A 24,855-nucleotide genomic window follows, 5' to 3' on the forward strand; every position below is an offset into this window, starting at 1 on the left:
CTGGTTCTCTGTTAGCCAATACACAAACCAAAGCTAAATGCCTCTGGCAGCTACAGACAACAGGCTGATTTCTTTTAATATCCTGTTTGAAAACCCCTCAGTAGTATAACTCCACTACTCTTATCAGTACTCCTTATCGGATTGGTTCTTAAATGATAATTTTATCAGTTATTTTGCATTACTAAAGAAATGATTTAGTAATTACTAAATTAGTTTAAAAGGACGAATAACATGAGAGCTTATACAGCGATTCTGCAGGCTTTAATAATGTAGTGCTGGTGCAAGTTTAATCACAGGTTTTTTAATCTGGACAAACATCCGTCATGCTTCATTTGGAGTCATGACTGCAGTTTAACTTTATGGCTGTTGCTGCACCAAATAAAAGTAATTTAGTTAATATAAGCCCATACAGAAGCATACACATATGATAGACAAATGCATTCAAACAAAAGGTACAGGCCGCCTCACTGAGCCAATATACATCTCACTCACACGCAGAGGTGGTGTCTTTACGAGCAGCAGCAGTCAGAAGACACAGATCGGTCACACATACAGCAGCTCTACTGGCGGGTTGTGTCGGAGTAAAAAGTCCTGCCGCCGTTGGGTCTTTATTGGTGCAGCATCCTCTATCGCGTTGAGTCAGGGGTAGCTTACCACAGAAAGTAGAACTAGTCTTATTCTCGTACTTCACCATGAACTAAAACGGCAGTGTTCACCATTTGTAGATGTCAGACTTTTCTCTTGGGTTTAGTGTGATGAAGCAGTCCATACAATCTTCTTGTGCACAGTGGTACACCAACATTGTCATGTTAGAGGTCATTTGAGGCTGCCACTGTATGCAAGTCTTTGAGGATGTTTGTAATTAATCGTTAACTGACAATAGGAATTTTGACCCTTTTCTTTGTGTGTTTTAAAGGAACTGTGTAACATTTAGGGTAGGGGTAGTCAAGACGGTGCCCTGGTCGCCCACAGGGACCTCGTGAGTTACGCAAGGCATGTTCTAAAAATAGCACTAGTATGAAGGCAAATCACTGTCAAAGTCCAAGACCGCAAATAAGATCCACGCGTGTGTGTAGAGGTCCCGCGCGTGCAAATTAAACAGCAGTGCGCGTATATTACTTTGACGAGTGCTTTCACATCACGCCGCGCGCAAGCAAAATTGCAGCCTGCGAGGAGAAAACCATGCTTTGAGGGCGCGGGGCGTCCTCTGGCGCGCGACTACTATCACGGTTCTTCACTTTCACCTGCTCGCTCGCTCGCAGTTTTTCTTTTTGACACTAAGTGGGCGACCCAGTCACCATTGTATAACTACATTTAATTGGTTAGAATCCTCGTCTTTGGATTAACCGGATATCAATCTTACATAACTGATAATTTGTATAAACATGGGACAGAGTTCATGATGTGTTAAAAAATGTTACAAAGGTTGTGGTTAGTACAAACGAGACATGATGTGAAGATATGACAGTTAATGATTTCCTAAAGAAATCTCTGTATTAAACGGCCCGGTGCTAAACGATTAAAGATCGGAGCGTTGATAAGCACTGACGTTACTTCACTGTCGGGCTGAGCGCCGTCAAACACACACACACGCAGAGAGACAGAGGTGAAGTGACGATTACTCCAGTTGACGGCAACTGCGATTGTTAGTTACTGCAATAAAACATCAGCTAGTATAAAGTCAACACTTTATCAATACATCTGTTCAACAAGCATGACCTGTAAACACAAGTGAAACCTAATTTAATCGGCGGCTCTCATCCTCCGCCGCTACGTTTACACAAACACAGCAAGCTCTCTTTTTACAAACGGGCTGAAACAGAAGCTGTCTGTCTGTCTCCAACTGTTTATCAGTTAGTTCCTGTTAATGTCTCAAAGTGGACAGGAGGACAGAGGAATGACTGATACTGTCTAATGTCTGTGCTCTTCATTATTTATTATCTTTTATAAACTTCACTCGGGGATGTTTAATTTTATTGACGTTTTAGATATTTTTTCCCAGTATTTATGACTTCATGTAGTGATTTAATATAACACAACTGTTGTTACTAGAAACAATATTTAGTTCTATCTCAATTCTAAATAACTTCTAATCCTGTTTTTATTTGTTTTTAAAATACTTTATATGATTTAAAAGCAATCATTTAGTCATGAAAAGATATATGATAGAGTATTGATCCTTGCACTAATATAATCCAAAATAACTCGGTCATGTAGTTGCGTGCCATCTGAAAGCTCCCCACTAGATGTCAGTGTTCCTTTAAAAGTATAACATGTGTCCCGTTTCTGTTCTAAACGGTATTCAGAACTCGCCCCTCTTCAGCTTCAGGAGAGAGAGCTACAGAGAGAACTCTGATGAATTAAAGCAGCCAATAAACACAGTCAACAATGTAACAAGCAAGACATTTACAATCTTCCAAAAAGCTACATTGTTTACAGAGCAAAAAACTTCTGAAGAAATGGTTTGACAGTGAATGTAAAGAAATGAGAAAACACTTCTCAGTTATCAGACCGAGAACGCAGAAGACAACATGACCCAACACTACAACATAAACTCTTTACAGTACAAACAAACCAAAAGACAAAAGAAATTCCACTGAGACCGCAAACACAGTAGAGCAGCGTCAGTCCAAACAATGTACTTATATATTGAATTAGGTTAGATACCTACTTTTCACAGATGACCTTACTCATCACCTGACCATGCTGGAGCAGTACTTTCTGAACTGGGCCTTGGAGCTAAATTTCAGGAAAAACAAATCATGATATTTCACTAAAATGACAAACAGATTCATTAAAAAATATCATTTTATAGTTCCCTACCCAACCAGGCTGCCATGACCTCTGATTCCAAACACAACACATTAAACGTCATTATGAATCAGTCAAAAGAGCATTTAGATCATTGGAGAAATTAAACAAAAACCCAAAGTAACCTAATATACAGAGAACACGCTTAAACACACTGCTCCTCAGTAGAAACAGGAAGACCTGCTACGTGCACAGCTATACATGACAGTCACTTTATTTTGGAGGAAAATGTGTCGTTGATTAATATGAATGAATCAGTAGAATAGTTGATAGATGAATCAATAGAAGAAGAGTTGTTAACGGCAGCTGTCGACTCAGTTGCCTGTTCATACCAGGTGTATGATGACGTAACCGGTTCTCATTGACGCTGAGGAGCTCGTTAGGCACTTCAACCGCAGCATCTTGTCGCTTAAAGGTTAATGATCTGTTAATGAGGGTCCGCTGTTGGTCAAAAACAAAATCTAAATTGGTTTCTTTGATCCACAGGTGGGCATCAGCCTGTTCACTGTGTCCCATAGAAAGTCTCTGTGGAAGCACCACGAGGTACGTTCTCACAGCCACCTTTACTTTCATCACTGAGTTTCCTTCTCTCAGCAGATTAGCTCTCATACAGCATATGATCATCAGACATTAATACTTGTTAGGTTACAACAGGGCTGCCCATTCAATTATGTTATGGGCTATTATTATGACTAAGCTTTTCACTGTATGGAATAATTGTATGTGACAAACCAAGTTTGTGTTATTTATGTAAGTAGGATTATATGTGCCGAAGACGTCAGAAGCTTTAGCTTGTTTGTACTGGCTGCTGATGTCTCGTGTCTCTCTCACTGACTTTGTATGTTTCATTCTGTCATGAAGTATTATCTCCACATGGATGGGAGAGGAAACTACGAGTTCAAGCCCATCACAGAGGAGACTGTGGAGTTTGGCTCATAACTGGAATGTACTGCTCTGATGAAACCAGTCCACTAATTATTTGCACTTGAGATAGAGGTTATAGAAAATCATTTTTGATCATATGTTTCCTTTGTCTTCTGTTATTTAAATCATCACTTTAGTCTAATCATGAATTTGTTTGCAGGTATTAAAATTAACCATGTTCCTATATTGCCAACCTCTAACTTGTGTATTACACACAAGACGTGTTTCAGTGAAGGTGGAAATGTGCTACATTGTTTGAATCATCTCTGCACATGCCAATATGTCTCACATCAGTAGCAGAGATTAGCTTGTAGCGATAGGCTGGATACCACAGTGGTCTTTGAGGAAACCTGTCCCCCAGTAAACTGTGTCCTGCACAGAATAACATGAACGTTTGTATTCACAACGGGATTCTTTCTGGACGTCATGCTCCTGGCTGTCTTGTTGGTTCTCATTAAAGTTCCTCTCCACAGCTGGGAATGATGTCGGGCCTTAAAATAACAAAGGAAACTGTTGATTATCTTGTCACATCGAAGTATCAAGCGGTTACAGCATAGTTAGCTGAGGATAAACTGGTTCAAAAAATGTGATGCTACTTCCTGTCATTTTCACTCTGTTCATTTCTGGCTCATGTTCTCGAGGACAAATGGTGATAAAAGCCTCGTAGATATCCCATGGAGTAAGGAAGACCGTTATCCTGACATAATCCTAACATGATAAAGAGCCTACCAAATACAAGTCCTCCACCCAGGGAGGTACAAGACAAAGAGGTTTTCAGAGGCAACTCCAGACCCAGCTGGTTGAAGGTTTTGTGCTCTCGAGCATACTGGTGGAACTCTTTTCTGTCTGACTGAGAGGGAACACGATCAACTCAGTCTCTCAGAAGAGTGTTGAAAATATGAACTCACCAGTTGGAAGAGACATGAGAAAAACCTGAGAACCTGTATATTCCCACAGTACTAGTGGCAGCACTCGGCTCCCATGATTTTGCATTTTAAACATTCCACCTTTAACACATTATAAATGACTAATTGTTGTGTGATTGCCCCTGATGACTATGATATGTAGTGTGACGCCCGGAGAGGCCTGCATTGAAATGGTGACACTTGGAACAAAATAAATTCATTTCGGTTGAATCTCTGCAACAGGGATTTGCGAGCAGAGGACATTTTGCATAGAGTTTAACTTTGATACATTTTGTGATTTTGCTCTGTTGACCAAACTGTTGTGGAAGTGCTGACCTTTGTGGGACTGGAATTATGCCGGAGCATACAACAAGGAGGAAGCTGTCACACTAAGCATGTTGCTCCATAATAGAGACAGCATGCTCTGCAGTCAGTCGATTCAAAGTGCTCCCCTAAATGAACTGAGAACAGTTTATGTAGCAGTGCTCTCTGGTCTGACTGAGCTTTAATGCACAAAGTCACAGGCAGACTAATGATTATGATTTCATGAATGAACATGGCTAGAAAGCTCTAATGAAGAGGGAACAGTTCTGAGTTTATTTTCAGTTCCAACATTAATGGAATGATTCAGCGTGTTTCCCCACTATGTTCTCGTAGATAACAGCTGTAAGACTGATGGTTGGGATGTACTTCACCAACGCAAGGCTGTCCTAAAGGAAACAGAACACAGGGGAATCTGATTGGCTGTTGAGTTCACATGCTTGTTGTCCAACCATGAATGATATTCTCTGGTCACTCAGCTGGGTTCAACTTCTTTACAACCGTTTGTTGAATATATGTGAAATTACAGAGCAAATATTCATAGTTATTAGTCATTTTCTGATTCTAATCTTGTTAATAAGCTGTTTTCATTCAGTTAAAATTCAATTTATATTTCTTGGGAGTTGGGATTAAAATGTATGTTAATGTTAGATTTATGTTGACTGATTTTACCCGAGCTCCATGAAGAGAGGACTGGCTCTAAATGTAATGATGACTTGTCAATTGATGACTGGTACATTAATATGCAGACCAGATCCTTCCCAGCCCCTCTGCATCACTCAACACCTCTGTGAAGTGAAGAAGCAGCTTCAGCTGTAACCATGGTTTTGTATGGATGATAATGCTGCAATGATCTCACTCTGAATAAAATAAGCTGTTGGAGTAATGGAAAAGGGTCTTTCTTTCTTCTTTTGGCGTTGGACTTGAGTGAGTGTGAGACAACAAACAAAGAGATAAAGTGTGTCAATGATCGATGGAAGTGTTGTAATCCAGATAAGGCTTCTAATGTGTGTCAAAGGTGTGCTCTCCTGTAACTTCACACAAGCAGCTGGGACTGTATGTCAAACGGTAATAATTGTTCTGTGAAATATCCAACCATTGAAGTGATTAAGTGTTAATGAAGGTGTGCTTTGTCAGAGCTCTAGTTCTTCCCCATCTTCATGAAAAACGCTTAGATCAGTCATTGTTTATTAAAACGGTCTAATACCTGGTAGCAGCCACAATATGGAAGTGGACAGATTAAAGCAGTGATCTGTTAGAGCTTTACCTGTGGAGCACAGAGTGGTGCTATTCAGAACATTAATATAGCAGCAAACCTCTATTATCCATGTAAAGATGGGTTAGTAAAGTCTCTCTCCTTGGCCCGCCATGGTTTTAGTGCACGTTGTTTGTCTGCACTGCTCTCATACGATGGTTACATAACACCGTCCCAACCAACAGCATCGTCATGGAAGCGTAGCGCCCCCTTCAGGTACACTCTGAGCTCTGTCAGCACTTTTGCCGTTGTTTGTGCTGTTAGTCCTGTTGGCATCCTTTAGCGGTAAAATGCCGGCTAACCGTCGGCATGTTGAGAGCCGATGAGAGGCAATCGAATCACTGCATTAAATCACAGCCCTACATGTGATGTGATCAAATGTTCTGCCAATCAGGGAGTTGCACAAGATATTGTTCGGGTTTGAACAAAGAGAAAGGCCGGCCATCTGCTGTGTCGTCCTTCCAAGGCAGAGTCAAAAACTAGCTGGTTCGAGTCATAATCAAATCAAAAGATATTTAATAACTACAGAAGATAAACAGTTGCAAACTGAACACACTATTAATAACAAAACAAACATATACTGTATATCATGAAAGTGAGGCCCAGTCCGGGTCACACGACAGACAGGTATGGCTGCCCCATGGCCAGGAGGGGATTCAGTCCCTTTCTTCAAGCAAGAGTCAGGAAACATTCCTTAGTTCATCGATCAGCTCAATGATTGGCTGAAAACCAATAAGCTCCTCCTTGACTCTTGACCTGTTGACACCTCACCCAGCCGCTTCGCACAACCCCCGCTCCAGCACATTCCTTAACCTCATCACACAGACTTCCTAAGTAAATATGCTGTATCACATAATATCCATAATTAGGAGCACTTTAAAACTTAAATTCCTCACAATATCAACAAAATATCTAAGTGCAGAAACTAAGTCTCCCAGCTGTCACTGGGACAAAGTCCGATGAAACCCACATGACGAGTAGAGACGAAGATATGAATGCATTCTGTGAGTAACTCAGCCAATATCCTGTTTTTCTTGTCTGACCTGATACAGGAAGTCATTTTTCAGCTGCAGAGACGTTAGTTTCACTTTTAAACCGAGCTGAAACAAAGAAGAACTGGTGTGTAGTCGGGCTGAAGAGTCATGGGCAGTCTGAGGTGTGTCCTGTTGGTGCTCTGCTTCCAAAACTACTGGAATCTGCCCCAAACTCTGGAACAAGGTACTGTCCTGCCGACAGTGTGGTAACAGGGTTCACTTTTTGTGATCGGGCCCTGTGGAACGCTATCAGCAACCACAGGAGGAGTCGTGATCATAGATCAACTTAATATTTATCGTTGATATTTTATTGGAAAGCATAGGGAGATGATAACCACTACTTATGATGTTAGGCTGAATATGGCCCTACATATCCCATTTCATTTTTATTTCATCTCAAACAAGATGTTTTCAATGTCAGTTTTTCAGGAAGTATCAGGGCAGTCTCTTTACCAGGAGGGCAATCCAACATAGGCATGTGTTGAAAACTTCACTTACTGCACTGAAAATGTAACCTGTGAGACAGGAAGTGACAGAGGAATGTTGTGATTCTTCGCAGCTGCTCTGCGTTTTGTTGGGCTCGCTGACTGGGGAGGTGTTCCCTTCCCTCCATACTACACTCCACATGAGGAGGCTGTTGCTGCAGAGGTGGACAGGTTGGCCCAGACTGGGGGAATGGACTTCATACTCAGCCTGGGAGATCACTTCTACTTCAGTGGTGTCAAGAATGCAGAAGACCCTCGCTTCAAGGTCAGCTTCCAAAGCCAACACACACACATTGTGGAGAGTGAGATATGTTTGGTGATGAAGCATATGAAGAAGATGGTTTAACAAAATGTACAGTTCTAAAGAATCCTCAAAGACTCATAACCATCTGGATGAAAAATATTGGCTGTGTGGTAAAAAAAAGTTTTTGAACTAATTTCCTAGGTTGACACTGGTTAACACCATCATTGTTAAGGATGAGGAAACAGAGTTGCAACTTAAATATTCATTCTAACCAGGTCTGGTTGGCTGTGGTTGTATTGCTGCAGATCTCAGGTCTGTCACGGTTGTTATAATATTCACTGGTCTGTTGAAGTCAACTTACTTTGGATCTGGTCTATTCCAGATCAGTTTTGAATGTCCTCCCTTTTAAATCAGTTTTGTGTCTTTCAAAATGAAATCATGCAAGTCCGGTTTGGGGTAGATCTCCAACCAGGTCTGGAATTGTAGACCCTTAAGACCTCTAGTTGCAACCACAGCTATGCTTCAGGTTTGGCCTGGTAGCCCCAGTAAACTTTATTGTAGAATTAGGGATTTCTGGCAAAACAGCATCGTTTCAACTTGCATGGAGAAGGGAAAACGTCTGAAGAGATACAACTCCAGCAATAAACAAGACATTTAATCTGAAAATGTGGGTCAACCTCACACAAATTGTAACAAAAACCAACACAATGTTTTTTTTTGTCCTCAACATTTTCTGAGAGAGAAAAAGTCTGATGGAATTGTCTGAAGTGAAAGTTTAGAAAATCGCTTGAAAGTGATCCTATCAAAACACCTTTTAGTCACATTTCAGTGACTGTTGGATTTGACTACGGTGTATTTTTTTCCTTGAAGCAAAAAACCCAAAACATCCATAATAATGGAATCGGTTATAGAAATCCAAGTTTATAACATTAAAGATTGCAGAACAGTGTCAATAGCTTTCAATAATATCCTGTACTGCTGTGCGTATATCACCAATTACTATTTACGTTTTCATCTAGTTTTTGGGAGTAGAATCTCTGCAGTGAACACGACTATATTTAATCATTTGTGGTTTATTCGATAGGGAGAGATACAGTTTACTGTATACAGGCAAACTTAAAACAGCAATGCAAGTGTCAGGGCTCATGTGTAAGCAAGTTCCATTATTAATTGACTACATCACTAGTAGTGTATTCTTTACACCACAAGCATTGCCGGAGGTTTCACCCCCAGTGAACTCCACTGGCTAGAAGCTGGTGAGGGACTATTTCCTTCCCACTTACAATACAGTTTTTTCTAAATTGAAAGAAATGTGTTTGCAAATAAAGGATTTAACAGGTTAAACTACTGTCTGGATTTATGGTTTGTGATCGACATTAGATATGTTTCTGTTATTTTAATTATTTATTGTTTAAAAACTCATCACAGAAATCATTTAAGGAGCAACAAAAGTAACAATGTGTCCAATTCATTCCATGCTGGGAATGCAGCATGATTCTTAACCTTTTGATCAAGTTAAATCACATATTTTAAACGTGGTAAGCAACTGTGAAAAAGCACAGCTCCTGTGCATCACATTCACAATGAGGTCTTAACGGTTTCTCATCCACAGCACACATTTGAAAGGGTCTTCTCCCAGCCCTCTCTGCTGGATATCCCATGGTACCTGATTGCTGGAAACCACGACCACAAGGGCAATATCTCAGCTCAGATGGCCTACTCTGACATGTCCCACCGCTGGTAATTATCAAACAATACTAACATGGTTATGATGGAAAGTTTCAGACAGAAATACAAATAATCAACCCTCCTACACTCATTTCAATCAGGAGAGACAAGTCAGATGAAGAAAAGATAATAGTTCATTATAAACAGATGATATGTGATGATAAAGTCTTCACAGAGTCTTTGGTGCTTGGACTCTACAGGGAGATTTGTAATGGAGGGGCGTCTGCCCTGAGTTTAAGTCTAACCAGTTTCATATCAGTCATTGATTATTAATCTATATTAAGATCATTTGCTTAAAAACTGATAATTTCCGCCCACCCCACTCAGGTGACAATAAATCAAATATTTGATTGTGTGATCTTTCTACATCTCCTGTGGCAAACTAGGGGAAACAGCCAAGCACATCCAGCACAGGGGGCAAATCCCCATGCTCAGGTAGGGGAAGGTGATAGCGGGGTTGTTTTATCCAGTTCAGGTGTTGCAGCCACTGGGCACATGGCAAAACCAAACGGATCTCCCCAACCACTGGGTACACGAGGGCTCAACACAGAGTTGATCACTAGACTCCCCTCTCTCTTTGCTCTACTCCACAGGATAGTGGAACAGAACAAAAAGATTTGACCTCCCCTCCTTTCCCCTAAATTATTTATTAAAATACTTTTATTGTTTCTTGTCAAAAGTCCCCTGGGTTGCCACACTCCCTGCTGCCTTATTTGTATCAGTATATTGTTAAGTCTGTGTTGTGTCTGTAGGAATTACCCAGGTCTCTATTATGATCTCCAGTTTACTGTCCCGCACACAAATGTGTCGGTGAGCATCCTGATGATTGACACCGTGGTGTTATGTGGAAACACCTACGACCAAACCCAGCCTTCAGGACCAGAGAACCCCAGAGACGCAGATCAACACTGGAACTGGATCAGGTCTAAACTGGCCAGCAGCAGGTGAGCTATATGAACCATTGGCACAGACAAGTCAGACAGTGTGTAGAGACAACATGTTTATGCTGGACTCCAGAATACTGGGCTTTACGTTACACAAATTAAAGAGAACATCAACCGAAATGTAAATATGATTTTAAATTCTAAAAATAAATATTGTTTTGAATCCTATTAACCCTTTCTATCAGTGTATCCCTTAGTATGGCCACTATATTGATTACCATCTCACTACCAACCACCATCTACCACTACCAATATCAATTTTTGGTGGTAGTGAGACTGAAGTTTTAGATTATTTATAAATATCTGAACCCCATTAATCACAATATTAGGCTCTCTATTGACTGCTCTGAGCACAGCATTATTTTTGGGGATTTAGATATGTGTAAGGGGGCTGAGGAAACTGTAACATACCATTCTCTTTAGGAGCAGAACCTCACACAACCCTCTCCTTAGGGCACAATCTTTTCACCCCCAGCACCTCAACGGAAACATCACATTTGGCCAATTCCAACACCATACGACGTATGTGTGACCAAGAGACTGATTTAGTTCGACAGGCTGGGGTCATGTCCAATGTATTAAGCAGACTGAGTGCAGTCACTAAACGTAACACTCTGCTTAAAAGTAGTTTTTGTCCTGAAAAAGCTGTGACCACACCCGTTTTGTTTAAGTGCCCTGACAAAGAGCTACAGTGGTTGAAACATGTTGGCTGATTTAGCTCCGATAAAAAAGTGTTTTAGTTTATTAGATGTTATTCCCTCTTCTTCAAGAGCACCAGACACATTTTTGATCCACAGTTGAACACAGAGCAACACGTTTTCTCTCTCTACAATGACAAATTGTTATAACTTCAACACAAATGAATGCAAACCTAGCATTCAGTGTGTGTTGTTCCACCACCAGCCTCCAGAACAACCTTGGCGCTCCTTGTCCTAGATTCTAGTTGTGTGGAACTCTACTGGGTTAATGAACAGCATTCTTCAAAAAGATCTTCCCTCATTTGGTTTTCATCATTTTTGTGGAGATGCATACTAATTGACATGTCTGGCAGTTCAGTAAGTACAAAGCACAAGATCCTCTGTATATCTGAATACATGGATGAGGGGTCAAGGTAAACCTGAGATGGAACAAAAACATTTCATCCAGGAGGTGGCAGTGTTCACTAAGTGTTCACCAGTCTATCCAGATAAACACTGCAGAAGACAGTGATCGATGGCTGAAAGCAAAACACACAATGGGGTTTTCTACAAACCGAAACATGTCATCACGATAACTTTGAAGCTCCTTAATCTTATCAAATCTTCCCAAAGTTGCTCTAAATAAAGTTAAAATGTAAGATTATCAGTAAATTGTTCTTTGAACAACTTTGTTTTATCATTTATTTTCACAGATCACTTGAGTATCTCTAAAAAACAGAACATAGAGTTTGAAGCAATACGTTTGTTTTGCTGGTCTCTCTGGATTAAGCTCTGAACACGTTCTTTGGCTCCTCCCAGGTCAGACTATGTTGTGGTGGCTGGTCATTATCCTGTGTGGTCCATTGGCAATCATGGACCAACATCCTGTCTAGTAAACAGACTGAGGCCCTTACTGAAGAAATACAGAGTCACTGTGTACCTGTGTGGCCATGATCACGATTTGCAGGTATGTACTGCATGCTAAGTCACAAAAAGAATATTGTGTGTACATGTGTGTGTCTGCTCAGCAATGATTTGATCCAATTGTCTGTCAATTATTGACATTATCAGATGTCACTAACCACAAGTGCATCTCTTTCCACCTCTGTGGCGTTTTAAAATGTGCACCAGTTGGCCAAAGACATGTGCTAGCAGGTGCAACAAAGAATATTTACCTGTTGCTGATTGGTCCAAAGCTGGCATGTGATCACATTTTGTGGTCCTCAAATCTTCACAAGCCCAGAAATTCAAGACCAGCCAAGTTGTCAGAGGAACATGTTTGGTATATGTTTGTATTTATAAGACCAGGGAGGGACATGCCAGTGCCCCATCTATTGTATTAATGAAGTGTGTGTGTGTGTGTGTGTGTGTGTGTGTGTGTGTGTGTGTGTGTGTGTGTGTGTGTGTGTGTGTGTGTTGAATAATCGTTTGTTTTGGTCTTAGTCGGCTAATATCTCTTAATAGTCCACTCGATCTGTGGTCAGTCAATCTGAAACTAATTTATTATTATTATTGGGATTTCTGCACAATTCTTTTTCATGAAAACCATGATGTGCATCAGCACACAGATTGAATGTTTTCATTAGTTTTTATTGTGTAATGAAGTGATTACAAGACAAGTACATGAACACACAAACAGCTAACAAGATTAACACCTTGAGGCCCACAGACTTCTGTATATATACGTATGTACGTATGTACATACTGTATATATACGTATGTACATATGTACATATGGAACAATCTTCATTTAAAACAACAGGAGGGTATTAGGACCAATAAAAACTATGAAACGTTACTAATGCAATGTCTCCTGGGTTGGGCCCCTTTTTGAGTTAGATTGACTGGACTATTAAACAATTAGTCATTTTGAATGCTTTTTTCAGACTTATTTGTCGTGAGTCATACGAAAGATGTAAAATGATGATTTTGTGTGAGTCTTTGTCGAGAATCTGTTGATTTAATCAACTAATTGATTAAATCCACTAAAGTGAGTGTAAGTTGACTGAGGATTTCTTTGTCTGTGGTTTTGAACACAGAACTTGTCACGGAGCAGGTTGACATTGTCTCAAAGTATCTAATTACTTCTTCCATCGTGTTACAGTTTGGTTTCTCCTTTAATGTTGCCTCAACATACAAGTACAACGTAAATGATTTTGACGCTGTCTACTCTCTTCCAACAGTTTATCAGAGAGGATGATGGGAGCTCGTATGTAGTTAGTGGGAGTGGAGCTGTCAGTGACCCTTCCACCACTCACAGGGAAAGTGTTCCTCTTCGCTGGCAGCTCTACTCCAGTCCTGTCAACCACACAGCAGGAGGCCTGGCTTACTTCCAGGTCACTGAGCATCAGATGACGGTCAGTTTCATGCAGACTGATGGGAAATGTGTTTACCAGGCAGAGCTGCCAGCACGCACAGTCTGATGCCTTTCATCAATCCACAGATATGATCTGCAATAGTTATTAGGCTCTCGCCTCGTCTCTCTGCCAGTTTGGGATTGGCCTGAAGTTACATGACCATATGCCCATCTATGTGCCCCATTGGCTGATATGTGTGTGGATGTATAATTGGTGGTCTTTTATATTATATACAGATGTTCTGATCCATACATTTTCTTTAAACATTTTATTTGGAATATGTTTTATGATGACCTGGATGAAGGCCACAAGCCGAAAACGTTGGTCCCACAATAAAGTTGTCCTGTATACTACAACTGTTGCTGGAGTTGTACCTCTTCAGACTTTCCCTTCTCCCTTCTTGTTGTGCCATAAATCCCTACTCTGCTTCACCAACTCATGTATTGTTCACCAACATCTTCTCCCCTCACTGATTGTGCATTGCTACATTTCTTGCTGCATTGACGCCAGCAGCAGATCAGTGGAATAGTCTGAGACCATTGGCAGCACTGTGTACTGCCACCTTTGTGGCGCAATAACAGCTGTTATTGGTTTGCATTAAAGGATACGACTGGTGGTATTCTATATTTTTCTTCTTTACTACAAATCCCTTGAAAAACCAAAACCCAAAATGAATTGATCCTAGTAACAAGAATTGTGAGTGTCAAATACAATCTGGTCCTTTAATCCAGTGATTTTCAACCACTGTGCCGTGGCACGCCAGTGTGCCGTGAGAGATCGTCGGGTGTGCCGTGGGAAATTTTCCAATTTCACTTAATTGGTCCAAAACAAATATTTAGTTGCTGCAAATAATTTGCCATTATTGAGCCTCTGAGCTGCAACATAGTGGCTGGCCAAGTAATAAATACTCTTCCATGCCAGCAGTAGGTAGCGCAATAAAGACCGTGTTCATTTAAAACAGTAGAATTAAATGATGTGTTGGAGATGAACAGCGATGGAGAAATATTTGAAAAGGAAAGATGCAGACTCTGAACTGGGCCCTGGACAACAAAACTATAAACAGAGAGAGACTGAGAGCTGTTGAGGAAGAGCTTGGTGTGAGTCTTTCTTCAGTTTCTGCCAGGATATCAGCTTTGTGTTCATCTAAACATGTCCAGGTTTCACACCGAGGAAGGATCAACACATTGAGAGACTTGTCATTAAATTGTCAGCATATATGCTGTATTGTGCTACAATGTGTCATTATATAATTCCTTTGGTTGTTGATGTACCGCGGGATCTTTTCAATGTAAAAAATTTACACTGGCTCAGAAAAGGTTGAAAAACACTTCTTTAATCTACTGTTGTATTCCCGCTATACTGCCACACTGCCAGTATGGTATATTTTCGGTTATATTGATGATGATACTAAATTCTATGTTACTAGTAATAACATGTCCCTTGATTGCTTTTCTAGGATCTATTTTATGTGCCAACTAGTGGTGCTGTGTTGTGAAGAAGCCACGGAGACAGGACAGTAAATGGCTGAGATTGACTCAGGCTGAGAGCCACAATAGAGCATTTTGGGGACTTTATTGGCAGAAATGTAATGTAATATCCATAACTATGTTTTCATTAGTTTATAATGACCTGCACTAAGAATTGTGTTTTCTTTAGCAGCTTAGAATGGACAAACTGAACACCGGCTCTAGAGGCTTTAACGTTGTCACGTTCCTGAAGGTAGGGATGGGTTCCTAAACTATAAAACACTATCTGTGTTCTTTATTCATCACAGATAGTCAACTTTATATAGTGACTTTGGTGTTGTTTGATGTTGCTGCTCTATATATATTTATATTTATATATATATATATATATAAATATATATTTTTATATATATATATTTATATTTATATATATATATAAATATATATTTTATATATATATTTATATTTTCTGCCTTCATTCTTGACTCTTACACTCTAAACATGGAGAGTCAGCAATTAATATGTGATTGTAAGTTCTTCTCCTGTTCTCACCTGCATACAATTATACTTTGCCTTAAGAAAATACTGTTTCAGGAATTTCCACACACTTTTCATACCGAGTTGCTGTGATGATGCTCACCGCTGAAAACAACACAATGAACATTTTAAATCAAGTCATTTTAAAGAACAGATATTTGGTAATATTGATCCGTCAATAATATGGTCATCCTGCTCTAGTGTGCTGTTTTTACAGTACAAAGAGATGATGAACATACAGGATTTCTTCTCCAGTTTGACTTGAACATCATTTAACAGACTGACAGTGAAATAGAGAGAAATGTTTTTGAAGTATACAACTTGGTCTTGTTCTGTAAAATATTTATTACCTCTTCAACATCTCACCACATGATAAAAATGATCTGCAACAACCTGAAGTATAAAAGAGCAAATACTTGCATCATATACAAATATGTTAATTTTAATTAAACACAATAAATTAAGCATCAGATACAAAAATAATATATACTAGGTCTTGATTTTACTAGTCTCACAAAAATCCAATGTGATATTAAATGAAATAAATAAAATCAGTTGGTAATCTACAGTCATCCGAAGTACCACTCACCATATATAAAAGAAAGAAATGGAATATTACAGTCTCAGACTAGTGTGTAGCTTACAGTAGGAATGTTCAAACAGTGTCTTTTTCTGCAGCATGAAAGGATTAGATATGTCTAACATAATCAGAGGCAGTTTCACAGAAACTAAAGGAAGGATTGATTCCAGTGTTTGACAGTGGAATGTTGCACTAAATCGGTTCAGCTGTACCGCATGTTACCACAGTGTATTTGTGTGTGTGTGTGTGTGTGTGTGTGTGTGTGTGTGATGGAACACACACTATACATCCCGGAGTGGCACTCCTTCTTTTCCGCTTTTCAGAGCTTTCTTCCTGCGCTTGCAGCAGACCACTGTGACCGCAATGATGAGGCCAATCAGCAGCAGGATGAGGAAGATGGCAGCAGCAATCACACCCACTGAATACACTGTGGAAGATAAAACAAGAAAACAATACATTAAAGAGCTTTACTTTACATAAAGACAGTGAAGCATGAATCTATTCTATCAAGCCCTACAGGCTGCAGTATTCATTACATCCCACAACACAAAAGTCTTGCACAGAATGAACACCATTTTGAAGATTTAGCTGTTCCTCGAGTTTGACCACAGTGGGTCTAAATATATAGTTTCTTCTCATGTCTGCAGGTCCCTCCACCAAACCCATCCGTTCTTACTGAAGATGTATATCTTTAAAAACAGCTTACAAATGTATCGTTTCATTTTTTTTTTTTTAACTTCAGTAAAAGCAGTTCAGTCAGGAACGCTCTCGTTATAGATTTTAACCATTTATTGCAACAAATGGAATACAGTTAAACTTGGCGATAATGGCTCCGCTCTTTGAATGCTCCCCGGATTAGCCAGCAGCTACTGAGCTAAGACTGGGAGCACCGAGCAATAACCCCCCTGGGTTTACAGGACAGGGGTACATTTTTTAAATACATTTCAAACATTTGCCAGAAGATGAACAAAGAGGTGGAGGCTGGGGTGAGGAGGCGAAGCTTCGCCAGCAGTGTGGTCTGTAGCAGCGTAGATGTAGAATGAATCAGTGAGAAGGAAGCCATATTTAAATAAACCTCCATGAAGTGAGAGTGGGCTGTGATTGGTGCGTGGCCGATCGGAAGCTATGATTCAATCGGCTGGCTGTCAGCTGGTTACAGCTGGGGCGTATAACTTCCGTGTCCTGCATGAACTTACGCTAGCTTCATAAAATCAAACAGGAGGAAATAGTGATTTGGTTGGCACTATTTTCACTGGAGGATTAATCCACATTTGGTGTTTGTAGGATTGAGTCCAAATAAACAAGTGTTAATGGTAATGAAGAGCAACAGTCTGGATCATTGAATAGTTTTCTGGACTGCATTGGAGATATATCAGGCTTTAATACACACACAATACTTTTCCTTTAAATGTCCCAATCAAAAGTGGGTGAAAAGTTGAGATATTTCTGATTTTGTCCTGAGGGTGGAAAAAAAGGAAAAAGATTCCAAATGGAACAAGTTCCTTCTTTGGGAATTCTTTTTATTTTTTATTAAAATATTCAGAAAATGCCGTAATATTTTTCTTGTGTAAGTAATAAGAGGCCAAGGGCTTCACAACATCAATGACTATGAATAACCTCTCACACACACACACACACACACACACACACACAGCACTTCATCCCATTGTCCCATCATCTTCTTAGAGATGTGTGGACCTGCAGCAGTCGTTGTGTGTGTGTGTGTGTGTGTGTGTGTGTGTGTGTGTGTGTGTGTGTGTGTGTGTGTGTGTGTGTGTGTGTGTGTGTGTGTGTGTCTTTTCTTTCACCAATCAATGATAACCACCCAGAGGCACTTTCAGGAATATGCCACCTACAAAAAAATATAATCACGTAATGCTGACGCAAGATGGAGCTGTTGAATTTCTGAATCTACATCTAGAGCGCGCCCACATTTTAGTGCACAAATATTCTGTTTGACTGGGGAATATGTCCTAGTACAGAAGCTTAACTTCTGTTCCACTGGGACTTTAAATTCTGACTTGATGTGGAATTTCCTTTCGTCCACAAGTAGCACCACCAACGCTATGGAGTTTCAGCACATGGTTATTGCTGAGTGTGTGTCTTGCTATTGAAGTACTTGGCAGACAGAGAACTGGTCAGTACTGTGATCACCACGCAGCTTTTCAGTCGGGACACTTTGTGCACTGAGGAAGGACGTAACTGAATGACTTCCCTGTCCACATGTGTCCTGTTTGCAACCTCTATAAGAATCATGACACCTCACCTTCAAAGATGGACTGGTTGTCGTCGTTGGAGCACTGGGTCTGGCTCAGCTCTCCCAGCTCATTTTGGATGCGGTTGGGAATATAGGCCTGGATGTTGAAGCAGTAGCTCTCCCCTCGGTCCAGATCAGTCAGCTCTATTACATTGGTCTGAGAGATGTGCACTTTCTGCAGACAACACAGAAGGAAAGATGTAGTTTGTATTGTCTTATTCATGTGTGTATGAGACATTTTAATGTCTGCTGTTACTCACCTTGCCAGTGCTCTTATTTTTCCGATAGGTGACTTTATACTGCAGCTGATGAGAGAAGATATCCCTGATGTTCAGCTGGCGGTCATCCTTAAACAGGGCAGTGAGTGGGTCAGTCACATACAGGGTGGTCTTCTTTTTGTCTTCACTTACTTTCAGCTTGAAGTCTGGTCTGCCGATATCAGCTGAGGAGGAGGAACAAGGGATCAAAGGTTGTTTATCTGAATATAAAGCACTGGTCAGAGACCGAAATGTTTGGCGACATTCGAGGCCAAAAAGCTGAGCAAATAAGCTTCTCTACACATTTGACGAACTCAAATATCATTTTAGTTTATTAAAAGTCTGGCCTCATTTTCATAGTTTTGTCTGTCATTACTATTACTGTATTATATTGTATTGTGAACATGACAGCACTGCAACAAAGTCAGACAGGTCAAAGCCACAAGCAGTCAGACGTCCACATTATCTAAACTAGAGCTACAACAATTAGTTGATTTATGGTTTATAGTTCTATTTATTATATTTGTTGATTTATTGATCAACAGAACATTAATTGGCAACTTTCTCGGCTACAAGCTTTAGTTTAAGCTTTTCAAATGTGAATGTTGCATTTTGGACTGTTGGTGTAACATTTGATGACTGGGCAACAGTTCTCTGTTAATACAGCGACCAAATGATTGATTCATAATTGGTAAAATCATTTGCAGATGTATAGATTATGAACTCATTCATTGGTTGTAGTCTTAATCCAAACCACATAATTTGGAGGTCAAATTGAAAGCGGGCACTAAAAAGGTTGCTAATAATGCTAAAGGTAAACAAGCAGCCAGAGCTGACCAATCACAGCTCTTGGAGTCTCTGTGTGGTATCTCTGTAGCGACATACATCACCTCTTAATACAGGACTGTACATCCATCTTAAATACAGGTCAAAGAAAGTTGGTCTGCATACTGTGATTTATGTTCACAACAGCTTGGGGAATCATTTTGCTTCTTTCTGGCTGCTACCGAGACTTCGCTTTAGCAATGTCACCTTGTCATCAGCTCAGCAATTAACTTGATGAGCTGATGATTATTAATAACAGAAATGATAGACAAAACTGTGAGAATAAGAATTAAGTAAGTAAGGAAAACATGTGTGTGTGTGTGTGTGTGTGTGTGTGTGTGTGTGTGTGTGTGTGTGTGTGTGTGTGTGTGTGTGTGTGTGTGTGTGTGTGTGTGTGTGTGTGTGCGCGCGTGTGTGTGTGTGTGTGTGTGTGTGTGGTGGTAGCAGAAGGACCTACTGTCTTTGTAGGGGCAGAATCGTGGCGAGCTGGTGTGAGGGAACTCGATGAGACTCGAGGTGGCCCCCAGTGGGGGTTCAGACAGGACATCAGCTGTGTAGACGGCATTCAGGTCAGTTAGAGAGATGGACAGATCACATACTGTCACGATGGACCGGATACAGTGAGGGTTCCTCTGTTTGTCAGCACCAACCCTGCAACAGTTCAATAAGTCACATGAACATGAAACATTAAAATAAGCCCAGACACAAGAGAATGGATTACAGGACATCATATCACTGAACAAATACATTTTAAGATATAGACATAACGGTCAGAATGCAATAATTAATCACAGCAGGATAGGAGTCTTTGTATAGATTTGAACATATGGGGAGCGTCGATACAGTTGTTGGCATTTGTAATTGGATTTTTGTCAGATATTTAAATGGTATTGTTCTTGCCTCTTTCATTGTTCTCTTATTGAATTATTAAGGTTTGTGTGCCTTTTAGTTATCACTCTCATTTAAGGTCTCTGGCCTAAAATCAACATTCCAGTACAATCTTTTACTGGATCAGTAATGGATTCTTATCATGCCCTGCTGCCGTTGATCTTTCCTTCAAGGTTACTCTGCAGCATGTCAGACTGGAATGTACTTCAGTACACACTGACAACCTGAATGTGTCTTTGAGGGGAATAAATAAAGTGCCTGAGTAAGCTAGGAATGAAATGTTATTTCTTGAAGGGGCCAACAGGCCGAGGGTTTAGATGCAGGTACTTACGCAGAGAACTCCACTGTGTAGGAGTAATCAGCTGATGGTTTGGGCTCCCAGCTCAAAATTGTTTTAAAATTGGTGGATTTCCAAGTGACATTCTGTGCTCGGGGATAGGAGCCTGGAAATAAAAGAGTTCATGTAAAATAAGATTCCCAATATGAAGTTGAAGGTCAAATAATGAGGGTCATATAAAAATTGCAAAACAATGCATGCACAAAGTATTATTATTTTACAACTTTGTAAACACTGAACTACACCTTTTATGGAATAAAAAGTGTGTTTTTTTACAAAACTATTACATATGATCACGCTAAGCTGAGCTAGTAAAATAAAACCTGTTTAAACCCAGCACTTTATTCTTAATGATCCTAAGGTTCTGAGTGAAAGCTGTTGCTCCTATCAGTGTTAATAAGAGATCCTTGGTCATATAGTTCTATTCAATTTAGACACAATTTATCACACCGACTGTCCAGCCACACTAGTCTTCTGACTAAGTGTGCCACCCAAAGAACACACAAGAGAAAAGCTCTTTTGATAACAACAGTCTGAGGCTAAGCCTAGTTTCTATGTGTTCGCTGCATAGAGGATTTAAAACAAATCAATGAATCATTGACACAATAGACTTATAACAGGTTGTAGATCAACGCTTCCTTTAGCCAAAGTGGGCAAACAGATGTGACAAATTAGAGACAGTATGATAAAAAATAGGGCAATTAAAAATCAGAATGGGTAAGAGATTTAGTGGTCTAGACCAGGGGTGGCCAACCAGTCAGAGACCAAGAGCCACATTTTTTACTGTGTTACCGCAAAGAGCCACATCATACACATGGGCACACATGAACATCACCCTATCCCTTCCTCACACACACACATACCTTTGCTCAGCCAGATTTATTGTAAATGTCACACACCAATATGATAATGACAGAAATTGACTCCTAAGACCACAGGCCAGTCATTTTCAACAATGAACATTGTGTACACTGTCTCACACAGACAAACTCTCAGTTCAACCAAGTCCACAAACAAAAATATAATAATTTACAATAGTGTTTTTCTTTTACTATGCATGTTACTTAGTGGGACTTCTGGCATTCCTTGCCTTGAACAATCCTCTTCAAATCTGGCTTGTATTCCGCTGTTGCCACTCGAAGCAATTCTTTCACATGGGTGTCAGTCAGAACAGATCGATGCTTTGATTTCACGTGTTTCAGGGTAGAAAACACAGACTCGCAGACGTATGTTGACCCAAACATTGACAGTATCTTAAGCGCAGCCCGTTTGACATTGGGGTATTTTTTCATTGGCACACTTTTCCAGAACTCAATGGTCCCGTCCCTTAAAGCAGGTTTGAGTTGGTCCTCCTCACAAAGATCGATCATCTCCAACTCAGCCGCATCCTCGTCTGTGACTAGCGGGGCTTTCAAACAGTCCGTCTCGGCGTTAAATGGGTCGACGAGGAACGTAATCTGTGGCCGCACATGCGCGTTTGACGAAAATACCGTATTTAACTCAAGCGAAGCGAACACGAACATTAAAAAAACACAAATACAAACTTCGATATGAACATAAGAGCCGCATGAAACCGGGCAAAGAGCCGCATGCGGCTCGGGAGCCGCGGGTTGGCCACCCCTGGTCTAGACAGTCTCACAATCAGCAGATATAGACTTAGTTGTAAACGTGATGCAATAACAGCGATGAGCGTTGTTTGATTCTCGTTAAGGTATGAACAGGAACCTGGGCATTTAAGTGTTACAGGTCATCTTGATTTAAATTGGTAGGATTACACATGCAGGGAAAAGTGAGATCATATTACACACACATATTTGAACGTATTCTTAAATAATGATATTTCTACAGTGTGGATTGTCACTTCTTAAAGATAGAGGCTTAGAAGCATGTTCATTTGTGTATTACATAGTATTACATATAAACATAAGAGTACAAGCATCAGTAGCAAAGAAAACTATATCTACTACCCTTACTTTAATATTACAGACGCTGAAATAACACATGCTATTGATGCTGAAAGTAATCTGAGGAAAAGGATTTAAAAAACGATGCATTCCTTATTAGGGTTGCATGGACTGAATATTATTAGGACTCACCTGAGGCCGAGTGTGTGAAGAGAAAGAAGACAGTCAATAGAGCTACTGGGAGGCTTATCGTCACCATGTCGGGTCAGGTTGCTCTCAGGTAATGTAGTCCAGGTAGAGTGTGCTGCGCGCTCTCTGTTCACCGCTTCTAGTCTAGGATTCCTTCCGTCTCGCTGTAGTCTGACTGACTCCGATGGTTATAGCACTAGAAAAGCGCGAGACTTCCCCAAATAAGGAGCGTCCGGCTGTAACGTCACCAGACTGGGACAGCTATTATACATGCCACTGTAGTGCGCGTGCGTGCCTGTCCCGCTGAGGTCATTCAGCGGATGAATCGAGGTTTTCTCCTGAATTACGACACTTTCCACCACAGAAAGAGCCCGTGAGCTTACATTCTAAGTACAGTTTCTAATGTGGACCAATTGTATTAGCAAGATTAATTCACGTTCGTCTTTCACAAATAATTGTACAAATCATGTGAGAAAATCAATGTATTATGAAGAATGACTGGAACCAATACTCACAAGCCTCCAGCCAGATGTCAAATCAGTTTTACATATTGAGAACACTATTAATGCAACCAGGACCAAAATCGATGCTCAACTGACCCAAAGCATATCTAAAATCCATAAGTAAATATGCTGACACTATGCTCAAACTCACTTCACCCTGCTGTTAGCTGCAGGATTTGAAGCCCACTGCCTTAATTCTCTGTAAAAGATCACATTTTCTGCCTCATTGTTTGTAGTGCTGAACTGGGAGTTTCATGTTTGAAATGCTCCAGTGTCCAACCAGCTTAAGTTGGACATGGACTGTTGCTGCGAATACTGCTGACAAAAGCACTTCGCTGCTGTACATAACAGAAATATGTGGTTATAATTAGTTCATGATCCTCCAACCTAGTCTAATAGCATTTTGTGAAATAGTCACAAAATGTGATCTTTTGGTTTCATATACAGGGACTTTCGTATCATATTGTTATGGCATTGTTTTAATCCTGAGAGACTAGTTCAACACCTGCCACCACTGGGCTGGATCCTCAGGGTTTTATACTTTGTTTTTCTCTCTGCAATCCCTTTGATGCATGCACTGCAATAACTAACACCCATGTCTGAATCCTTTTCATGAAATAAGTTACTCATATTACAAGTCATGCTGCAAACTATAGGCGTTTATTATCTCCACACAATAGGCCTGAGATAAAGGTTGACCAATGCTCTGAAGGTGAGGCACAGGTTTATGAGCCAAGAGCTCACCTGAGCCTCAATGCTCACAAAAACATTTCACAGCTACTATGCACCAACTCGGGCTGGGCAATAATGTAATATGATAACTTATCATCTGTCAATGGAATCAATGGAATTATATTGTGATGAAATCATATATTGAGATCATAAAATATGGATGTAGTCGCAGTGACGTCACCCATAGGTTTCTGAAGTGCCGTTTTGAAGCTCCACCTCCGGCTGTCACCATCTTGGTAGTGAGGACACATCCTAAATAAAGAGAGAGATGAATCATCTGTGGAACTATCTATCCATCCATTCTTCTAAGCATGGGCCATATATACCCTGTGACCCCCCAGAAGCCTGCTGGATGTGATGACTGTGATAGCCTTATTGTGGATCTGACGGACGCTGCAGCTTAGTGCATGAGTCAGGACCTCCACTCTTCAGACATCTGGTGAACTTGAGGTCTATTTATAGACTCAGTTGTTTAGAGACATGCTAAATCTCCAGACACAACTGAAAAAGAGTTAAAACTGTGGAATGGGGTGTTTATAGAAGAGTTTCACTGTATTAACTACAGTAAACATGAAGTTCCAACGTGACTGAAAACTGACACCTTTAGTCTGTTTTTATCATTGCCAAAGATATTGTTGTGTAGCAATGTAGTGTAGAGTTTCCAAACCAGTCTGCACTCACAACTGCATTACCAT

The 24,855-nt window shown here is 40.4% G+C and overlaps 3 protein-coding genes across 6 annotated transcripts in view; 2 read left to right on the forward strand and 1 right to left on the reverse strand.

The window, feature by feature from the left end:
• Positions 1 to 5,848, forward strand: part of abcd3a (ATP-binding cassette, sub-family D (ALD), member 3a) — a 31,104-nt gene extending 25,256 nt beyond the window's left edge. For all 4 annotated transcript variants that reach the window (XM_079181501.1, XM_079181500.1, XM_079181502.1 and 1 more), the window contains 2 exons: positions 3,298 to 3,354; positions 3,673 to 5,848. In XM_079181501.1, the coding sequence (XP_079037627.1) occupies positions 3,298 to 3,354; positions 3,673 to 3,750 (135 nt within the window). In that variant the 3' untranslated portion in view covers positions 3,751 to 5,848. The remainder of the gene's footprint in view (positions 1 to 3,297; positions 3,355 to 3,672) is intronic.
• A 1,207-nt stretch (positions 5,849 to 7,055) lies between these two features.
• On the forward strand, positions 7,056 to 14,471 carry LOC306711958 (tartrate-resistant acid phosphatase type 5-like). Its single transcript, XM_079181047.1, has 6 exons — positions 7,056 to 7,434; positions 7,810 to 8,000; positions 9,592 to 9,719; positions 10,460 to 10,651; positions 12,148 to 12,295; positions 13,512 to 14,471. The coding sequence occupies exons 1-6, from the start codon at positions 7,359 to 7,361 to the stop codon at positions 13,749 to 13,751; spliced, it is 975 nt and encodes a 324-aa protein (XP_079037173.1). The 5' UTR covers positions 7,056 to 7,358; the 3' UTR covers positions 13,752 to 14,471.
• A 1,542-nt stretch (positions 14,472 to 16,013) lies between these two features.
• f3a (coagulation factor III, tissue factor a) lies at positions 16,014 to 23,077 on the reverse strand. Its single transcript, XM_079181159.1, has 6 exons — positions 22,929 to 23,077; positions 20,827 to 20,938; positions 20,065 to 20,258; positions 18,786 to 18,967; positions 18,535 to 18,700; positions 16,014 to 16,695 (listed from the first exon to the last, which is right to left on the reverse strand). Exons 1-6 carry the CDS (start codon positions 22,993 to 22,995, stop codon positions 16,550 to 16,552), a joined length of 867 nt encoding a protein of 288 aa, XP_079037285.1. The 5' UTR covers positions 22,996 to 23,077; the 3' UTR covers positions 16,014 to 16,549.
• Between the last annotated feature and the right edge of the window lie 1,778 nt (positions 23,078 to 24,855).

Source organism: Pholis gunnellus (assembly GCF_910591455.1).
Source record: "Pholis gunnellus genome assembly, chromosome: 20".
Lineage (NCBI taxonomy): Eukaryota > Metazoa > Chordata > Actinopteri > Perciformes > Pholidae > Pholis > Pholis gunnellus.